At 36.2% G+C, this 20,434-nt stretch overlaps 4 protein-coding genes across 4 annotated transcripts; 2 read left to right on the top strand and 2 right to left on the bottom strand.

The window, feature by feature from the left end:
• Nucleotides 1-1,681: 1,681 nt before the first annotated feature.
• Nucleotides 1,682-7,258, top strand: LOC105949345 (calcium-transporting ATPase 4, plasma membrane-type). Its single transcript, XM_012972642.2, has 7 exons — nt 1,682-2,067; nt 3,478-3,532; nt 3,640-5,645; nt 5,717-5,875; nt 6,011-6,182; nt 6,290-6,588; nt 6,667-7,258. Exons 1-7 carry the CDS (start codon nt 1,888-1,890, stop codon nt 6,982-6,984), a joined length of 3,189 nt encoding a protein of 1,062 aa, XP_012828096.2. The 5' UTR covers nt 1,682-1,887; the 3' UTR covers nt 6,985-7,258.
• A 109-nt stretch (nt 7,259-7,367) lies between these two features.
• Nucleotides 7,368-9,878, bottom strand: LOC105949346 (UDP-URONIC ACID TRANSPORTER 1). The gene is made up of 4 exons (XM_012972643.2): nt 9,001-9,878; nt 8,109-8,212; nt 7,792-8,020; nt 7,368-7,719 (listed from the first exon to the last, which is right to left on the bottom strand). Exons 1-4 carry the CDS (start codon nt 9,484-9,486, stop codon nt 7,573-7,575), a joined length of 966 nt encoding a protein of 321 aa, XP_012828097.1. The 5' UTR covers nt 9,487-9,878; the 3' UTR covers nt 7,368-7,572.
• A 941-nt stretch (nt 9,879-10,819) lies between these two features.
• Nucleotides 10,820-12,632, bottom strand: LOC105949302 (threonine-tRNA ligase 2). Its single transcript, XM_012972590.2, has 5 exons — nt 12,369-12,632; nt 11,713-11,755; nt 11,527-11,606; nt 11,320-11,450; nt 10,820-11,111 (listed from the first exon to the last, which is right to left on the bottom strand). Exons 1-5 carry the CDS (start codon nt 12,435-12,437, stop codon nt 11,075-11,077), a joined length of 360 nt encoding a protein of 119 aa, XP_012828044.2. The 5' UTR covers nt 12,438-12,632; the 3' UTR covers nt 10,820-11,074.
• Nucleotides 12,633-14,202: 1,570 nt separating this feature from the next.
• On the top strand, nt 14,203-18,720 carry LOC105955223 (pentatricopeptide repeat-containing protein At3g53360, mitochondrial). Its single transcript, XM_012978929.2, has one exon. The coding sequence runs from the start codon at nt 15,315-15,317 to the stop codon at nt 16,038-16,040; it is 726 nt and encodes a 241-aa protein (XP_012834383.2). The 5' UTR covers nt 14,203-15,314; the 3' UTR covers nt 16,041-18,720.
• Nucleotides 18,721-20,434: the final 1,714 nt, after the last annotated feature.

The following is a 20,434-nucleotide window of genomic DNA, read 5'->3' as shown; positions in this document are numbered from 1 at the left end:
TTGAAATACTACTTTTCAGTCCTCGAGTTTTAGATTGGGTAGTGTGGTGGTCCTTAATGTTGTAGCTTAGTGTCTATTTGGTCCTCTTGTAGATTCTATTGAAATAAAAGGTTAATCTTTAGTCAACGGCATGTTTGTGGGCATAAAAGGATTTCATTGCTCATTGGCCACTAGGATTTACCTTTCCTCCTTTTAATTTCTATAAAATCTTGTGCAAATCTTGAAAAACAAAAAATCATTGATTTTGATGGTATAAATATATTAATAATACTAACTAATCATAGTTAGTGGGAGATAAACAATCCCCCCAAAAAGAAAAAAAGTAAACCCCTTTTAGAAATAAAGAAGGAAAAATGGGAGGCACGTTTAGATGTACAAATTGCTTTGAAGTTTCAATCCATATGGTGAAATATGTATTCATGGTTTTTTAGATGCTACACTCGGTGAAATATAGTGGGTGATCCTGACCTATGTATATGTGTGTTTGGTGGGTACTGTTTTGTATAGATCAATGTTGTAGAATCACCCGATGTATTTCACCAGGTATAGCATCTCATAGACCGTCAAATTGATCAATTTTAGCAAAAAAAAGTGTATTACCATTAGCTTGTATCCACTATTAGGTGATTGGACTAAAAGAAAAGGGAATTGTTTTGCAATAGTAAGAGTTTTATGCTAATTTTCATTATAGAGGGGTATTTTTGCAATTTCTCTAATTAGAGAGGTTCATAGCCATAATTTTTAATTTTAATATAGAAAAATGGAAACTTTTTCTTCCACTATAGATTTAAGTTTAACAATAGTTGATTTATTTTTGAATTATATGCAATGAAAAAGCTAAAAATATACCTTTACCTCTTGTCCGTTTCGGCTGCAACAATACTTTTATTTTTATTAATAATTTGTAAGGATGTGAATACAACAAATCAAGATAACATATATAGTATATACATACATATATATACACATTAATACTTGAGCATCAATTCGATAATTAATTTAAAAATGAATAGAGTAGTATTATATTACATATTTAAGAATTATTTAAAAAAAATATTCCAATACATGTGGACAATCACTATTATAAGTGGAATGTCTATCTATATAGGTCATGATCTTGCCATATGCTAGTTGTGAACACAATATAAATATATATATATATATATATATACACATAATTTTGTACCATCCAAAAGTTTATAATATTACAAAATAATTCATCGATCCAATCGAATTAATATATAATTTCTACTTTGGCTTTTTTAATAACGATTTCCATAAAGTTTTGTTATGTGGCCGTTGTGATCTGTCAAACTTGGGGACTAAATTAAACAATTTATCATAACAGTAATTGCATGTATACTTTCTTATCTTTATAATTGAGGTATACAATTTATTCCATTGACCAATTGCCGTAAAATTTGGTTCGAAATAGACATAATCGATCCCTGCAAGGCATAATCTAACGATTGGAGCATATGAGCTTGTGTTAATTGATCAAAGTTCGAATTCATTTGCGAACAGTTAGTTACGTGGAGTTTGTCAAATATGGTTAATACAATGTGGTGTACAAAACTACAAATTAAAGAAAATAATTAAGTTGCAAAATAGGAACTATTAAAACTTAAGGGAGCAAAGTGTAAATTATACGAAAAGAGAGATGCCGGGGGCAAAAAAGAGAATGTACATTAGCGCGTGTGGATTTCTTTACTCTGTCCATTCGTTTCAAGTGGCCTGCCCCCCTTGTTTACTCTGACGACTCCTCGCCCACTACTACTGTGTGTGTTTGTGCGTGTATACATATATATATATACGTATAGATACAAGTTCATATACGACTGTTGGCGGAACTCGCAGTATTGCTGAGAGAGGGTGAGAGGATCTCTAATGGAGAAGTTCATGATTCCGCCGGAGTTCGATTTGCCGCAGAAGGGGCGGTCGGAGGAGGCGGTGAAACGATGGCGCGCAGCCGTCGGAAAATTGGTGAAGAACCGCCGCAGAAGGTTTCGTTACGCCGCCGACCTCGAGAAGCGCTCGGAAGCGAAGGAACAGATGAAACGACTCAGAGTACGTACAGTTCCTCAATTTTTTTTTTTTTCTGATTTGAAAAATTAATTGCTTCAGATTTGCAGCACTCGCCCAATTTTTTTTTTTTTTTGATTTAAAAAAAAAAAATCCATTAATCGAAGAAAATAAATTAATTTCATCAAAATTTGTTCTGAGAAATTCATCTCCGCAGATCATGGAATCTCGATCGTATCAATCGTAAAAATCCAGAAATTAAATCATAATTTTTGTAGTTATTAGAGAAATAATAATGGCGTAGAAAATTTCAATTTTAATCTTTTTTACCTGAATATAATTATATTTATTTATTCCAGAAAGTAAATAATAAGAACGTTTCCCTTTGTTTTCTTCTGCTTGAAACCATGGTTAGTGTATACTGATTTTGGTGGGGTTAGTGCTAACCCTTGAAGAGTTAAGTTTTATCTGTGGTTTAGTGTCCTCGACGAGGGTATTTTAGGAAATTGTTACATGGCAGAAATCTAAAAATAGAAAGCGTGTAACGCTCTCCCATTTATTTTTCAACTGTTTCCATTGGACGCGCATTAGTTTGACCATTGACGAATATACCATAAAAATGCTATTTAGTCATGGTCATGCTGCTACACCTTGTTCAAATTCACAAGAAAAGTTTCATTGAATTTATTTGGATTTAATTTTGATAATACATTACAAAATTATTCATTTTTATTTGAAGTTATTTTTTAAATTATTGTAGTAGATTTCAAATACAGTTAAACCTTTATAAATTAATACAGTCGGGACCAACCAAATTCTATTAATTTAGCGACGAAATAATATTTTTTAACACGTTATCCTCAAAAGTTGGGGCCGAAAACATATTATTTAGACGGGGTTATTAATTTATTGAGTATTAACTGTATGAGTCGTTTTGTTAATTGGCTGTATTGTTGGACTCACATAATGGACAATTTCTCTTCTTGAGTTAGCTTTTGAATCCTTGGACGAACTAGGTTTTGGATACGAGTTTTACCTATTGCACAATTCTTTATTTTAAGCATGATAATTTATTTTTTCTATGATATGTGCTTGCAGAAAGAAGTAGATACTCTTAGAAACTTAACATAAATCTATACCTCTGGATGTGTTAGTTTGTTTTACTTTTAGGTGTCTATTTTGATACTGGTGGAAGAATACTTAAAATCTGCACAGTTGGTTTTATTTATTGATTATTCAGGAAAAATATATTCTTTTGTAGTGGATTCTAACAACTTATATAGAATAACTGTATGTTTTATTTTGTTCTTATTAAATATAAATATTACATAATATATTGTAATAATATAGTAATTATAAATGTTCGGTTTGTGTTATGTTGGTGAACGTTTACTGCCTCTTTTGTGTCCCATCCTGTGTCTAATAACACTTCTTTTCGCTGTTCGTTTTTACCAGGAAAATATACGTGTTTGTTTTGTGACTTTCAAAGCAGCTCTCAGGTTTATGGAAGGTATATTCCTCGTCGTGTTGGCCGTTATCTTAGTTACACCATGCAAGATGAGAACAATTTTTTACCGTCTAATTTCCACAACTTGTGTTCTGTGTCTCATTTTACAGTGGCTGGACAAGGAAAATTCATTCCCTCAGAAGGCTCAAGTGTACCCGTTGAACAAGAAGTGGAACCGGACTACCAGAACGGGCTACCCGAAGAAGCTAAACGGGCAGGGTTTCAAGTCCACCCGGACAAACTGGCATCCATTGTTTCTTCTTACGATATCAAGACATTAAGAAAACTCAAAGGAGTCGAAGGACTTTCAGACAGATTGAATGTTTCACTAGTTAAAGGAGTGAACACAAATGATGTTCCCACAAGGCAAAATATATTCGGCCAAAATTCCTACACTGAGAAGCCTTCTAAAAGCTTTTGGATGTTCGTGTGGGAAGCTTTGCATGATTTAACACTTATTATCCTTATAGTTTGCGCTGTGGTGTCTATTGTGGTTGGATTAGCCACCGAAGGTTGGCCGAGAGGAATGTATGATGGGGTAGGAATTATTTTCAGTATATTCCTTGTGGTTATGGTAACTGCGGTTAGTGACTACAAGCAGTCGTTGCAGTTCAAAGAGTTGGACAAGGAGAAGAAGAAGATTTTCGTGCAAGTCATTAGAGATGGATTTCGACAGAAGATATCTATATTCGATTTGGTTGTTGGAGATATTGTCCATCTTTCGATCGGAGATCAAGTTCCGGCAGATGGGATATTTGTATCCGGGTACAGTTTGTTGATTGACCAGTCAAGTTTGACCGGTGAAAGTGTACCGATTAACATACAAGAAAAAAGACCGTTCCTTTTAGCGGGTACAAAAGTTCAAGATGGGTCAGGTAAGATGCTTGTGACTACTGTTGGTATGAGAACAGAGTGGGGAAAGTTGATGGAAACTCTGAGTGAAGGTGGAGAAGATGAGACTCCATTGCAGGTGAAGCTAAACGGGGTTGCTACAATTATTGGTAAAATCGGACTGGTGTTTGCTGTGGCGACTTTCTCGGTCTTGACTGTAAGATTCTTGATCGAAAAAGGGCTTCGAAATGAAATTACCATTTGGTCCTCGGCCGATGCGTTGACTCTTTTGAACTACTTTGCAACTGCGGTGACTATAATTGTCGTTGCAGTTCCGGAAGGTTTGCCGTTGGCTGTTACACTAAGTCTTGCATTTGCCATGAAGAAACTTATGAATGATAAAGCACTTGTGAGACACTTATCTGCTTGTGAGACTATGGGTTCTGCTACTACAATTTGCACAGATAAAACAGGTACGTTGACCACAAACCATATGGTAGTGAGTAAAACGTGGATTTGCGGAACGGTAAAAGAGGTAGATTCGAACGAAAGCAGCAAATTGTCGTTAGCTTCCAATATATCGGAAAAAGTATTAGCCGTTCTCTTGCAATCGATATTCAACAACACGGGTTCGGAGGTGGTCACTGATAAAGACGGAAAGACATCCATTTTAGGCACGCCTACAGAATCGGCCATACTCGAATACGGTTTGCGCCTGGGTGGCAACTTTGATGAAGAAAGACGAGCGTGCGAGTTCTTGAAAGTTGAGCCGTTCAATTCCGAAAAGAAAAGGATGTCTGTAATTGTGGCTCTTCCGGATGGCAGTAAACGAGGTTTCTGCAAAGGTGCGTCCGAGATTATACTAAAAATGTGCGATACGGTTATTAGTTCAAAGGGGGAAACTGTTTATTTGTCTGAAGAACGAGCAAGTGATTTATTGGATGTCATCAATGGTTTTGCATGTGAAGCTCTGCGTACTCTCTGCTTAGCTTTCAAGGACTTTGATAATGATGGTTCGAACGAGATTAGTGTACCCGAGAGTGGATATACACTGATTGCAATAGTGGGAATAAAAGACCCCGTTCGCCCTGGAGTGAAGGAAGCAGTGAAAAGCTGTTTAGCAGCTGGAATTACCGTGCGTATGATTACCGGCGATAATATAAATACGGCTAAAGCTATTGCTAGAGAATGTGGCATACTTACGGATGATGATCTTGCTATAGAAGGTCCGGAATTTCGTACGAAGACTCCTTATGAGATGAGCCAAATAATACCAAAGCTTAAGGTGAAGGAAGAAACATTTTTTTATTTTCATTTTTGAAACTATTGTCTGAATTAAAAGATTCTTGGACTTAGGTTATGGCGCGGTCTTCGCCTACAGACAAGCATGTTCTGGTGAAGATTTCGAGGAGCATGCTTAGAGACGTGGTTGCTGTAACTGGTGATGGTACGAACGATGCTCCTGCTTTGCATGAGGCAGATATTGGATTTGCCATGGGCATTGCAGGAACAGAGGTTTGTGTCTGTACTTTATATATATATATATATATATATATATATATATATATATATATATATATATATCTAATATATTCTCATATTTAAATTAAAATAATAATCACTTAATCACGGATTAAATAATCCTATCAGGTTGCAAAAGAAAGTGCTGATGTGATTGTGCTGGACGACAATTTTGCAACTATTGTGAACGTGGCGAAATGGGGTCGTTCCGTTTATATCAACATTCAGAAATTCGTTCAGTTCCAGTTGACTGTTAATATTGTTGCCCTCATGATCAACTTTATAGCTGCTTGTATCACAGGTTTCCTTTTTTTTTTTTTTTTTTAAATTTATTTATTTAGTTTTCAAATTTTCTTGATCTCCATTAATCTATTTTTTTACTTCTCTTTCCTCTTTCTCTATCTACAGGATCAGCGCCACTTACAGCGGTGCAGTTGCTGTGGGTAAACCTGATAATGGACACATTAGGTGCACTTGCACTCGCCACCGAGCCGCCACACGACAGGCTGATGGAGAGGCCACCTGTCGGGAGAACCGAGAGTTTCATTACAAGGACCATGTGGCGGAACATCGTTGGTCAGAGCATTTACCAGCTGTCTCTTCTCCTCGTCCTCACTTTCGAGGGGAAGCAAATACTGGGGCTCACAGGATCTGATGCCACTGCAGTACTCAACACTTTCATATTCAACGCCTTCGTCTTTTGCCAGGTACGAAAAAAGGAAAAAAAAAAAGTTAAAACCGTTTCTTGACGGTCAAGAAACTAAAATGAATGTTGTTTTGCTCAGGTCTTCAACGAAATAAACAGCAGGGATATTGAGAAGATAAATATATTCCGAGGGATGTTTTCGAATTGGATATTCTCGGGAATCATGTTTGCCACGGTGGCGTTCCAGGTTGTGATAGTCGAGTTTTTGGGCACTTTTGCCAGCACAGTTCCGCTGAGCTGGCAGCTGTGGGCACTAAGCGTTGCGATTGGTGCAGTGGGAATGCCGATTGCGGTTGTACTGAAGTGCATTCCTGTTGGAAAATCGAAGCATAACGTTGATTCCGAGAAACAGCATGATGGTTATGAGCCTCTTCCAAGTGGTCCAGACCTAGCATAAATGGAATATTTATCAAAGATTCACATACTTGGGTATTATTCTTTTGAGTTACATTTTTTGGAATATTCCTCTTTTTTATTTTTTTTGGTTGGTTTTATGTTTCTTGATCTTTTTTAATAAGTTAAGAACAAATTGGATTTTTTTTTGAAAGAACAAATAATTGGTCTTTTTCATTTTTCTGGAGTGTTTACATCTGTAATTAAATCTTTGTAAATGCAAATTAAAATATAATAATGTTTCAAATGTATTTTACGGAGCTTTTTAGTTATCGAAATTCTGGTTGCTTTCGATATTTTATACCCAAACTCATGCTTCTAGAACATTCTTCGCAATCAAAAGCATTTTTGAGGTAGCATTAGAGCAGGTACAAGGTACAGAACATGTGAGAACAACCTCAACAAAACCTCAACATTTCTAATGAACATGTAGTACAACATTTTCGGATAAAACTAGGTTACATCCATCCTATACGAACTTAATTAAAAAAAGAAAAAGGGAAAAAAAGTATGTATCGAATTAATCTCTCTAAACATTTGATTTTCTTCCCAAAAGTGCTCCCGAATGAACGGATTAGCACAATGGAAGCTCTCATTTGTATCTCCTCTTTGATTCACCGTAAGCGACGACTCCCATTACAGTCATTGTATAGCCAGCTATACCGATAAACGTCACGGGGTTTTGGAAAATAAGAATCGATATTACAACAGCCACTGCCCCTTTAGCATTTCCTAATACCTGAAAAATAATTGGGGATTTCACAAAATGACTGAGAGAGAGAGAGAGATCATGAGAGAGAGAGAGAGAGACCTGGAGAGTGAGAGCACTAGTATGCTTAGTGACCAAGAAATTGCACAAATTAGCACCATAAGCCATCGTCGAGTTAATGAAAAGAAGAATCCACATGAGTTTATGTTCTTGTCCGAGAGAAAGGACGACATCCCATGCACTCGGCTCCATAACAAGTGCAGCCGGGAGCAAAACCACTACAGCTATCGGAGCCATGTAAAGCATCAAATTCATCGAGTTCAATTTTTCCCTGCAAAATTTTTAAACGCGTATCTTGTAAAAGACCATCCAAAAGGGAACATTTATAAGGCATATATGTTTGAATCGGTTGTGTTTACCCTTCACTCGAAAGGAGGACGCCTTGAAGCACGGATTTGAAAGCCCTTGCTGCAGTTGCACCTATACACATTATAAATCCGTACAAATGGAAGCTCGGCTCCCCCTGCAAGCCAATGACAAAAAACAATTACAAAACCCGTGAGTTTCTTGTTGGAAGCTATAGATGGTGGAGATGTCACGAAAGCTCAAACGGTCTATGATCGAAAATTGAGAGCTCGAAGAAAGGTTTTAAAGCTACTCGAAACATGAATATTTGATCGGATTTGATGTGGGACAAGAGCTTTGGAAGGTTTGATTGATAACCAACAACTAAAACACAACATTGTGCTGCACAAGTCGAGTCCCGTTCGATTTCCCATTCCCTGCACTTACATTCTATACAGATCCCATGAAGCCAATCGATTAGCATGTTGGATTTCAGACAATGAAATTCAGAAACTATAGCAGATAACAAGGAATTCAGATCTGATCCATATTTCTCAAAACCAATCAAGAAACCATAAAAATCGAATCTTGAAACGAGATACATAAAAAATCAAACAATTCAGCGAGCACACCCACTAAACACGAAAGGCGAAAAAAGCCCGCAAACGAAGATCGGATCTTTCTTAATCAAGAAAACAATCACCCAACAACAACATCACAAAAATCACATCCCATCAAAAACACACAACAAAGTCGAAATCTTTTTTCCACCAAAGGCGAAAAAAGCCCGCAATCGAAGATCGGATCTTTCCTAATCAAGAAATCAATCACCCAACAATTGCATCACAAAAATCACATCCCATCAAAAAACACATAACAAAGTCGAAATCTTTTTTTCCAATTAAATAAAAATTTGAACTTCTTTTCAAGAATTGAGATGTAAGAAAAAAAAGCTGTCGCACTCACCCCACTAGCAATGACAACACCAGCAACAACAGGTACAAGGCAAGTGTAAGTAGCCCAGGCCTCCCTCTTTCTGGTCATCATATAAGCAAACAGGGCGGTGAAGAAGGGGGTGGTGGCCCCCACAGCCTGGTTGAACGACACCGGGAGGTACTTGAGGGAGATGTTGCCGCCGACGACGGAGGCGCAGAAGACGACGCTGAGGGTGGCAATCCTGAGGAACTGGGAGCGGGATTTGATCCTCTGCGGCGGGACCACCTTAAGGAACATGATGGAGACGTAGCTGAGGATAGCGCAGGCCGACATGTGGCACATTGTGAGGAAGATTGGGAATGCGAATCCGTAGTTTGAGAGGAGGAATTTGTTCAGCAGGAGAACGCCGATGTTTGTTGAGTACCATAGGATTATTAGGAGGACTATGAACACTGCGTCTTTTCTCGATGTGGCCGATGAAGATGATGACGATGATGAAGAAGGAGAAGACGACATTGTTTAATAATGTTGTTGTTGTTGTCGGATTCTTGGTGTTTGTCGGAGGGGGCTGTTTTCATTTCATTTTTGAGGAAAAGGGTTTCATTTTCTTGTTTTTTTTTTTTTTTCCTGGTTTGATTTTGGTTCTGTTATTGCGCAACTATTTTCATGGTGTGATGATCGGTGTGTGTTTTGGTGTGTGTGTGTGTGTGTGTGTGTTTTGGTGTGTGGGGGTGTGTAAATTTATGTGTGCTTCGGAATTTTTGTTGGAAAGTTGTGTAGGTGGAGGAGTGAGGGAATGCCTGATGTGGTACTATAGTATAGTATTAGTGTGTGTGTGTGTGAGAGAGAGAAAGAGTGTGTGTGTGTTTTGTGTGTGTGAGAGAGAGAGAGAGAGAGAATATTTATATTTTTTTTTGGAGAGGTCAAAGGGGTATTAATTATTACTTTTTAATATATTGGTAATTTTGAATGGGATTCATGAAATAAATAATAATTTTCGTAATACAAATGTTGATAATTTTGATTTAAGAAGGTTCATGAAATAAATATTAATTTACATATTGATAATCACTCTTCATTCTTCAATTTAGCATTCATCTAATTTTGACTGTAACTAATTCCAATTTTGGAAAAGTAAATAAATAAATAAAGTATTGTTTCATTTTGGGGCATATGGATCAAGATCTGCAAAACCAAATAGGACAATAGCCAGGCCACGACCGACGCATATACAATTATTTTGAAATTGATTTACTTGTAAATATTAATCACAAGATTAGAAAAAATGTAAAGACTTCCTTTTTTTTGTACTTAAATACAACTAGTAAACATTTAGACATGTTTTACCCAATTTTGGTGCTATTTTCATTTTTCTTTGATTTTTTTTACGGGAATATAATAATAATAATAATAATAATAATAATAATAATCATAATAATAATAATAATTATTATTATTATTATTATTATTATTATTATTATTATTATTATTATTATTATTATTATTATTATTATTATTATTATTATTATTAAAAAAAAACTTGTAATATTTATTTTCGTGTCAACAAAAAGAAATAGAAAAATCAAATCAGGAAATAAATAAACAAGAAATATCCCATTTTGAGAAATTCTTATTTTTCTAAATGTGAGCTAACAAAATGGGCCAATTTCAAGAAAAAAAAAAATCAACATTAAAAAGATAGTGATGTGAGGTGGGCCCACCTGCTGTCTGATGAGGAATTGAAATAAATGGGCTCCTTGCTCCCTCAACGCTTAACAAGCAAAAAGCAACAATAATGTTTCGCAAAAGCGCTTTTTATTTCAAGATTATATGAAACACGTTTTCTAAATGGAACTTATTTACTAAATAGAGAGAATACCAAACACTGTTTAACTTGCAAAATATCAGTCAAAGAGAATAGACAATTTCAACCCAAACATGATAGAAGATTATATTACAGTTAACAATGTCCGAAACGAAAACCACTTTGCGAAATAATGGATAATCAAATTGTTCTATCAAGAAACTCGACACCGTAAGAGGTAAATAAATCAAGAAAAAAAAATGCAGAATAAATAAATCCCAAAGGAAAAGCTCGTACTTGTTATCTAGCTGGTAGTTTTGCGTCGTCCACAAGATTTCTGCACACACCAAAAAAAAAAAAAATTGTCATCAAGTGTATCACACGAGTAATTTTTCATGCACGTCTGAAATATGGCTTGAATGAAATAATTTTTTGGATCTTGAAGAAGCAGAAAAACTAATAATGAGATAAGATGATCAATTGAAATTTGAAAACATTTTTCCGTTTTATTTATAAAAAAAAGGAAGAAAACAACGAATGCATACGTTTCTTTCAATTTAGATGAAACAAACTCCAAGGCGGCAGCATCAGCTTCGCGCACTGCTCGAATAAGATGGATTATCCGATATTTTAGCTTTTCGTTTTCGGCAGTAAGTTCCTTCACCTCCTTTATAGCCTGAGACATATAGATAATAATCAAGCCTGTAATATTTTATTATTATTTAATAATATTAAGTAACCCAATTAAGTACCTTTTCTCTTTCAGAAATTTGCTCGGCTTTTGCATTTTCTAATTCTAACCGGAGTTCACTATTCAGCTTACTCTGTACCTCTGTCGAACACAATACAATTTCCACATTCGGACAAGAATTAGAGTAAGTACTTTTTATGTCTAGATTTTCACTAAATAAGTACGAAGAAAAGTCGTTTGGACAGACCTTTGTTTTTGGACAGGGAAGCTTCGAGCTTTGCCAAGCGTTCCTTCACACCAAACAAAAGTATCGAACGTGTTAATGTAGTAACACAAAGACAGATATTCCAACAAAATCAATGACTCAAAAAACGACTTATAAACGCCGCCGCATTAACATATCGTTTTATTGCCATCGGATTTAGTAGTACTTATAGCACAAGGCAAAAACACTTTGTATACTCCCATTTATAAATACTAATATATATAGTTCTGCGACTTCAAGTTTCGGTTACTCGACTCGGAAATAAATCTGTGTTGAATTTGCTGCGATTGTAACCGATTGTCTAAAACACGTTTTTTTTTTTTTTTTGACATAGAACACATGATGCATATCTACAACTCCCCCCTTCACAGAATTATCACAAAAGCAACAATGCAAATTACTTATTGTATTATCCCAAATTGCATCATCAAGTAATTTCTCATAGTAAAAAAAAAATTAATTAGGTTTTGAGGATTTGGGGCAACGTACAATTACATGCTAAAAAACACCCCAAATAACACAGCTAATGAAGCATGTAAAAATACATCAAAAATAGGAATCGATCAAAATTAGGGCACCAAAATCGAAAATTATTAAAAAAAAAGAAAAAAAAAGACGGCGAGTGTAAGATAGAAAACCTCGGCTTCGGTAGCTCTTTGATAAAACGGCGTCAATATTTCTTCAAGGTTGTTTGATTCTGCTGCCATTATTGTACTGCAACAAAACCTCAAACAGCGCAGACGGCAGATCCACCACACACACGCGCACACGCGCACACAGACACAAACTGGGGTTTTAAGGACGTATTCCGAAATTAAATCGCAATTAATTTGTTTGGCCAATTTACGTTTTAGCCCTTCGTAAATTATTTTATTTATTTCATTAATTTATTTATTACTGAGAAGGAAGTAAGAAGAAGAAGAAACTTGCTTTGCTCAGCGAGGGAGCTGTAAACGGTTACGCATTTGCAGAACGCGTGCAGTTCACTCACCTCGGCTGGGCTATAATCCGGTGTGGTCACGCCTATAATAAAGATATTAAATATGTAAATTAATGTGTAATTAGAGTTTGACGAATATAAATTAATTTATAGGATAGAAGGCAAATAATTAATTGATAACCAAATTAATAAGGGGAAATATGCAATATCCCTCAAATGAAAAATATTTTGTATTAAACTCAATTGATATTTAGAGACTTTTGCCTACACCCAAGTTTCATTCTTAATTAGTGAGACCTCCTGACTAGGCATGATAAGATTAAAGTGCCCTTATGTGGTTAGGTTTTTAACGTGATACAATTTTATTTCTCTCTCTTTCACTCCCCCCCTCTCGTTCCCAATTTTACGTCGTCGTCGCCGTCGTCTTTTTTTTTTTTTTTTTTTTTTTCTTCTTTCTGCAAATCTGTATACTCGTCGGCGCACCTCCTTCATCCTTTTCACACCACCGCCGTAGTCCGTTTACCATAGCCACCGTTGTTCGTGCACTCATCACCGCCGGAGCCAACAATACCTTTCAACCGCCGATCGACCGAAACCTAATGCAGGAGGCCCTCCTCCGTACAAGTGGTGGCGGCGGTGACTCCCCCACCTCATCACCGCCCTTGGTCGGATACTAACATGGAGATTTCCCTTTTTCGTTCTCTCTCGATTTCTCAATTTTTTTTTATTTTTTTTTTCAGATTTGTTCACCACTGCTACCGTAGCCACGTCCCCACTTTTTTTTTTCATTCACCGTCGTTGTCGTCGCCTCCCCCTCCATCCCTTTCGTTATTTCAATTTTTTTCTCTCCACATCTGAAACAGCAGCATCAACGTAACTACTCTGGTTCGAATATGACTATTGTTGATTAACTCGATCAGTGATTTATTATTTTCTCGTGTTCGTTGCCTCTCTCGATTTCTCTCTCTTTACACCACCATCATCTCCAGATAGATTTGTACACCACCATTACCGTCACCGCTCGTTGCCGTTCGTTTCCACGTAAGGCTCTTTCTCTCTTTTTCATTATCTTTCTCGATTTCTCAGTTTTTTTTTTTTGTCCACCACCACCGTCGCCGCCTCTCTCACTCTCTTTCCTTCACTACCGCCACCACCGCCGTTGTCGTCGACTCCCCATGCCTCTCTCACTCTCTTTCGTTGTTAATGACCCCAATTAATAATTGTAAAATGAGCAAAGTAGCCACAGGGGTATATATATATACCCATGTGCAGCACAGTTACTACATATCACTCAGAACTCCCGCGCAGCACAGTTACTCCATGAACTCCAAATAAACAAAATGGCCGTGTTGAGATTTTAACCCAACTTTACTCACGCGCCGATCATCTTCTTTGTTTAGATCTTCAAATTTTCTTGATCTGTCAATAAATTTACTGTTTTTTTTTTTTTTTTTTTAACTTTTATTGGTCGTCTGTCGAGAATCCATACAAAAGAAAAGTCGAGCTTTATTTTTTGCACGCTACGTGTTCGACGAATTGCCCAGGAGAGAATCACTTCTCATAAATGGCTTTGAACAGCTAGAAAATATCTTGCTGATGCTTTTTCTGTGAAAATCTTATGTTAGTTTCAGTTCTCTGTTGTGACGTAAGTGTTTGAAACCTCGGTCGGGTGATTAGTTCCGGTTTTAATGGGTTGAGAGAAAAAAGATATTAAAAAAAAATGATATTCATTCATACTAGTTGTTTAAATATTTTCATCAAATAGATCTAAGTATCGAGTGCAACTATCAACTATGTGGAGATCGAAGGACGATGGGACGAAGAACTGAACAGATATTATACAAGACGAGCTTCACATAGCTTGCAAAGAGTGCCATAGAGGTGTGATTGCTCGAATCGAAATTACGAGATGCTAATGAAATATTCCGGTAGCCATGTCAAATCGTATTTTCGAGAATAAACAATCAAATAACGTTGACTTAAAATCCCTCTGCAAGCAAAAACATTTTTCAAAGACGCCCTTCGGCTATACGATGTTATAGAAAAGAATGGTGATTGTATGGTAGATGCGAGCAACTTTACTCATTTGATCTCAGCATGCTCGTTTTTTAGATCAAGAGAATATGGAAGAAAAAATTTCACAAGTACAACCATATTCTGAAATTCAACTTGCTGCCAGATACGATTCTCCAGAACCATATTGTCGATATGTACGGAAAATGTGGGTCGACAAACGATGCTAGGAAAGTGTTCGACAATATATGCCTGAAAGAAATGTGGTGACGTGGACTTCGTTAATTGCTGGATACTCACAGGTCCACTCGTATATTATATATAAAGATCGGACTAAATCTAGACATTCCAGTGTCTAATCTTTACTTACAATGTATGCTAATTAATTGCTCAGGCTATATAGATGCATATAAAATGTTCGACGATATTCGAAGCAACCCAGGTTTAATCTCTTTGGAATGCTATTATCACTACATGCATGCACAAAAACCAGGTTACAGAAGTCTTCTCGTTATTTAAAACGATGCTGCTATTACACGGGAGACCGGATTATATTACTTTAAGTAATATACTACGGGCTTGTGGAAAAGTTTCCTCTTTAGGAATGGGCGATCAAGTTTATTGATGTGCGATGAAAAAGGGGCTCGACAATGACACAATGGTCACAAATGGATTAAATGATATGTACGTAAAGTGTGGATCAATCGAAAGAGCAAGAATGCTCTTCGATTGCACGAAAAATACCGATGTTATCTCGTGGAGTAGTTTAATTATGGGATATGCACAGTTTGGTTATGGAGAAGAAGCGTTGAGTCTCTTTAAGACAATGAAAGATCATGGTATAAAACCGAACCAGGTGACGTTTGTCGGAGTTATGACATCTTGCAGCCATGTTGGACTTGTGGAAGAAGGGATGGAGCTGTTTGAGTCAATGGAACAAGAAAACTGTGTGGGCCCCACAAGAGAGCAATTTTCGTGTGTGGTTGATTTGCTCGCTCGGGCGGGCAGAATCGAAGAAGCAAAAGCTTTTATTGTGATGTGGAAGACTCTATTGGCTGCATGCAGAAATCGAGGGAATCTTGAAGTTGGAAAACTGGCGGCGGAGAATATTCTGAGAATCGATCCGTTTAATTCGACCGCTCATGTGCTGCTTTGTGGGATATACGCTTCTGCTGGCGAGTGGAGTGACGTGGCGGCTTTGAGAAGTTCGATGAGAGAGAAAGGTGTCTGGAAGGTTCCGGGGCGGAGCTGGATTGAAATCGAGGATCGAATACATGTTTTTTCTGCAGAAGATGGATTGCAGTTTGAGAGGGGTAAGATATTTGTAGAGTATGTGGCCCAAATGAATTCTTTGTGAATGACCCATTAAAATCCCACTTTGCAACCCACTTAAGAGCAGCCCACAAAATTTGAGCCCAAAATTAAAGTCAGCCCAATCTCACTAGGTTTTCCCTTTTATTCTCTCTTTACCTTTTTTTTTTTTTTTTTTTTTTTTAATCTCGGTGTTTTGTTTTACAGCAGATTGATTATTCAAATCTGCCCATTTTTTTCTCTCAACAAATCTTGGCGATTTGTTACCTAATTCTTCGTGAATTTGGTGGATGATTTGGGCGTATAAGTGCACCCTTTTCTTTTTCTGTGTGAGTGACGAGACGAAAAAAAGAGACGAAAATACTTTGTGTATTTGAGAGGGAAAAATAGAGGGAAAGAGAGAAACTTTTTTTGAGAAGCAAAGCTCGATTCTTTCAATGAATTCGAGCTTACTTCTTTAGGGATAAACCGGTGAGATTAGGGTTTGAATTTGGGTTCCATTGGAGTACACTGTGTGTGTGCGTGTGTGTGGCTCCCGTGAGTGTTGGAGGCCCCACTTGGATCTTGGACGAGGACTCGGAGATTGAGGGCTGAGCCGGAAAATCGACGACCGCCGGAGCAACCGTTGGAGATTTATCCTTCGCAATTCTGTGTGAATTGCTCGGTTCTGTTCCTTACCCTTAGCCTATTCATTTTTCAGCATTAAATAAATTATATTATATTCTATGTTAATTGGGCATTAATATTTAGAATAAAATATTGTGGATACGTGACTTCTCATTCTGCTTACGTCTGTTGCTGATTGTTTTTTTTTTTGTTTTCGGTAATTGCTGTCATATGTCATATGCTATAATTATTAATTGATTTTGTTAATTTATTATATTATATTATATTCTAATTGTTTCTAATAAAATATGAGTATTTTGATTTTGTGTGGTTTGTCTTCTCCGGGCGGATACCCAACAGTGGTATCAGAGCGTTGTTAAGGGTCCGTCCGGAGCGGCGTACGAAACCCTGGTCCAGGGGTTTCGCTCAGGTATAAATTTCTACTCTTGGTGAGCTGATTGATTCTTTGTGATAATTATACCTGTTATTGGTGAATCTTGGTGATTCTTTGTTTATTGCTTCCGCTAATATTTTGTGTGAATCTGTGTGATTCTTTATCTTTGTGATATTTGAAAAATTGGAATCTTTGTGATCCGTTTTTGCTCTGAAATTGTGAATCTTTGTGATTCTATAATTGTGTGATTTTTTGAAAAAATTGTGAATCTTTGTGATTCGATTTTGCTAAAGTTTATTGAATCTTTGTGATTCTCTTGTGTGTTGATCCTGCTGATATTTAATCTTGGTGATTTTGCTATCTTTGTGATACTTGAATATGGGATCTATGTCTATGTTATCTTTAGCTCCTTTCGATGGAAAGGGTGATTTTTCTATTTGGCAACAGAAAATGAAAGGTATTTTAATTCATCAAAAATGTTTTAAAGCGATTTCTTTAAGTGAGGAGGTTTTTATAACTGTTGCTAAACGTGAAGAACTTGACGAGCTTGCTTATTCTGCTATTATCTTGAATCTAAGTGACTCTGTGATTAGAAAAGTAGGAAAGCATGATTCTGCTAGAAGTTTATGGAATAAATTGGAAGAGCTTTATGTTGAAAATTCTTTGCCCAATAAAATATTTTTGCTTGAAAAGTTTTTTGGATTTAAATTGGATTCTCGCAAAAATATTGATGCTAATATGGATGTTTTTACCAAGTTAGTTCAAGATATTAAATTAACTGGTGATAAGAACATTGATGATTATACCCCTATTGTGCTCTTGAATGCTATTCCTGATATTTATAATGATGTTAAGTCTGCTATTAAGTATGGTAGAGATAAGATTACTTTAGATACTGTGATCAATGCTTTAAAAAGCAAAGAGCTTGAATTGGGAATTAATAGGGATAAATCATTTAGTGAGGTTAATTTTACTAAAGGAAGTCAGCCGAATCGCTTTCAAAACAACAAGGCTTCTTCTAGTCAAATTGATCAAAATAAGAAAAAGGGTGGAGATTGGAGTAAGTCGAAGGCTAATCCTAATAATAGGAGGTGTTTTAATTGTGGTGACCATAATCATTTTATTAATGAGTGTCCCAAGCCTAAGAAAAACCAACATAGTGGTCAAGCCAATATGATATTTGATGGTGGTGATGTATTCTAATATGTTAGAATATTTGCATTACTTTGTGTTTTGCTTGTTTTGTTTGCATTACTTGGTGTTTTGCTTGTGTTTGCATTACTTGGTGTTTTGCTTGTTTTTTACATTACTTTGTGTTTTGTTTTTTAAACTTGTACTAACTTTGTGTTTTGAGTGCAGGTAGTGTCATACGGCAATGATGACTTCGTTTCTCCTAAAAGGGTCCCGATGATCCATTTGGGCCAGGTGGAGATTTGTAGAGTATGTGGCCCAAATGAATTCTTTGTGAATGGCCCATTAAAATCCCACTTTGCAACCCACTTAAGAGCAGCCCACAAAATTTGAGCCCAAAATTAAAGTCAGCCCAATCTCACTAGGTTTTCCCTTTTATTCTCTCTTTACCTTTTTTTTTTATCTCGGTGTTTTGTTTTACAGCAGATTGATTATTCAAATCTGCCCCTTTTTTTCTCTCAACAAATCTTGGTGATTTGTTACCTAATTCTTCGTGAATTTGGTGGATGATTTGGGCGTATAAGTGCACCCTTTTCTTTTTCTGTGTGAGTGACGAGACGAAAAAAAGAGACGAAAATACTTTGTGTATTTGAGAGGGAAAAATAGAGGGAAAGAGAGAACCTTTTTTTGAGAAGCAAAGCTCGATTCTTTCAATGAATTCGAGCTTACTTCTTTAGGGATAAACCGGTGAGATTAGGGTTTGAATTTGGGTTCCATTGGAGTACACTGTGTGTGTGCGTGTGTGTGGCTGCCGTGAGTGTTGGAGGCCCCACTTGGATCTTGGACGAGGACTCGGAGATTGAGGGCTGAGCCGGAAAATCGACGACCGCCGGAGCAACCGTTGGAGATTTATCCTTCGCAATTCTGTGTGAATTGCTCGGTTCTGTTCCTTACCCTTAGCCTATTCATTTTTCAGCATTAAATAAATTATATTATATTCTATGTTAATTGGGCATTAATATTTAGAATAAAATATTGTGGATACGTGACTTCTCATTCTGCTTACGCCTGTTGCTGATTGTTTTTTTTTTTTGTTTTCGGTAATTGCTGTCATATGTCATATGCTATAATTATTAATTGATTTTGTTAATTTATTATATTATATTATATTCTAATTGTTTCTAATAAAATATGAGTATTTTGATTTTGTGTGGTTTGTCTTCTCTGGGCGGATACCCAACAATATTTGAAGTGGTTGCAGATTCTTGATTATGGTTTTATTCCATTTTTGGATTAGAGGATATTTTGTAAGGTGTATGTATATAATGTTTTTTTCCCTGACAAGTCATTTATCTGTTGACTTATTGACATTTTTGGTAATTTGTTCAAATTCAATGATTTTTTTTATTTATAAATATTTTGTAATCAGAACCAAAAGATTTAAATTAAATTTAATGAATTTTTATATTCTCCAATATTTTTTTATGTACGATATTGCACAAATAATACTGTGTATGCGAATATTGTGTGTGCATATGTGTGTTCTTCCACTGGTCGTGTTCTTCCACTGATCCAGTAATATATTATTTTTTCCTTTCTCTTTTTGATAGCTGATAATGGAAACAAAGGTGATCTCACCCAAAGACGTGGTATCAATCTTCAAAGCTGTTTCCGAATGGTTTAAAAATAGGAAACAAGACAAAGAAAATAAGGATACGAAAGAAGCCATAGATGCATTGGAATAAAATACAATGTCTCAATTTATGAACAAATGCTTAGAATGAGACAAGTAATTGAAAGATAGAAAATAAATATTAGGGTAAAATAATACATATATATTATATAAGATGAAGTCATTTTATAGTTTCGGTTCGGTTCGGTTTTTCGGTTCGGTTATTTACCTTTCCACCATACCGAACCGAATAATTCGGTATTTCAATAATAAAAAACCGTACATGCGGTTTGCTATTCGGTACGGTTTAAAACGGCTCGGTTTTTCGGTTTTTCGGTTCGGTTTTTCGGTTTTTTTGCTTACCCCTAGTCAAAGTCTTTCACGTGAATGCATGTGGAAGTCCTCATTTGTGTCTTATGAGTTTCTTTAATCCTTTTATAATAAGTTGTATTAGATTAGTTTGAAGGCAGATTTGGAGTGGAAAAGATAAATAAATAAAAACTCAAGGGTTGTTCTTACTTTCCTAAGTATTTTCAGTACTTGGATGCCTTTGTTTCTGCAATTTTATCTATTAAGATTGTGTAGATTCAAAGAAGGTTGGTTATCTCGGCAAGCCGGATTCATCTTACAACGCTCG

Source organism: Erythranthe guttata, chromosome 10 (assembly GCF_056151865.1).
Source record: "Erythranthe guttata isolate IM_541 chromosome 10, IM_541, whole genome shotgun sequence".
NCBI lineage: Eukaryota > Viridiplantae > Streptophyta > Magnoliopsida > Lamiales > Phrymaceae > Erythranthe > Erythranthe guttata.
The sequence above is the reverse complement of the archived record's forward strand: the minus strand, read 5'-3'. Positions and strand labels throughout refer to the sequence as shown.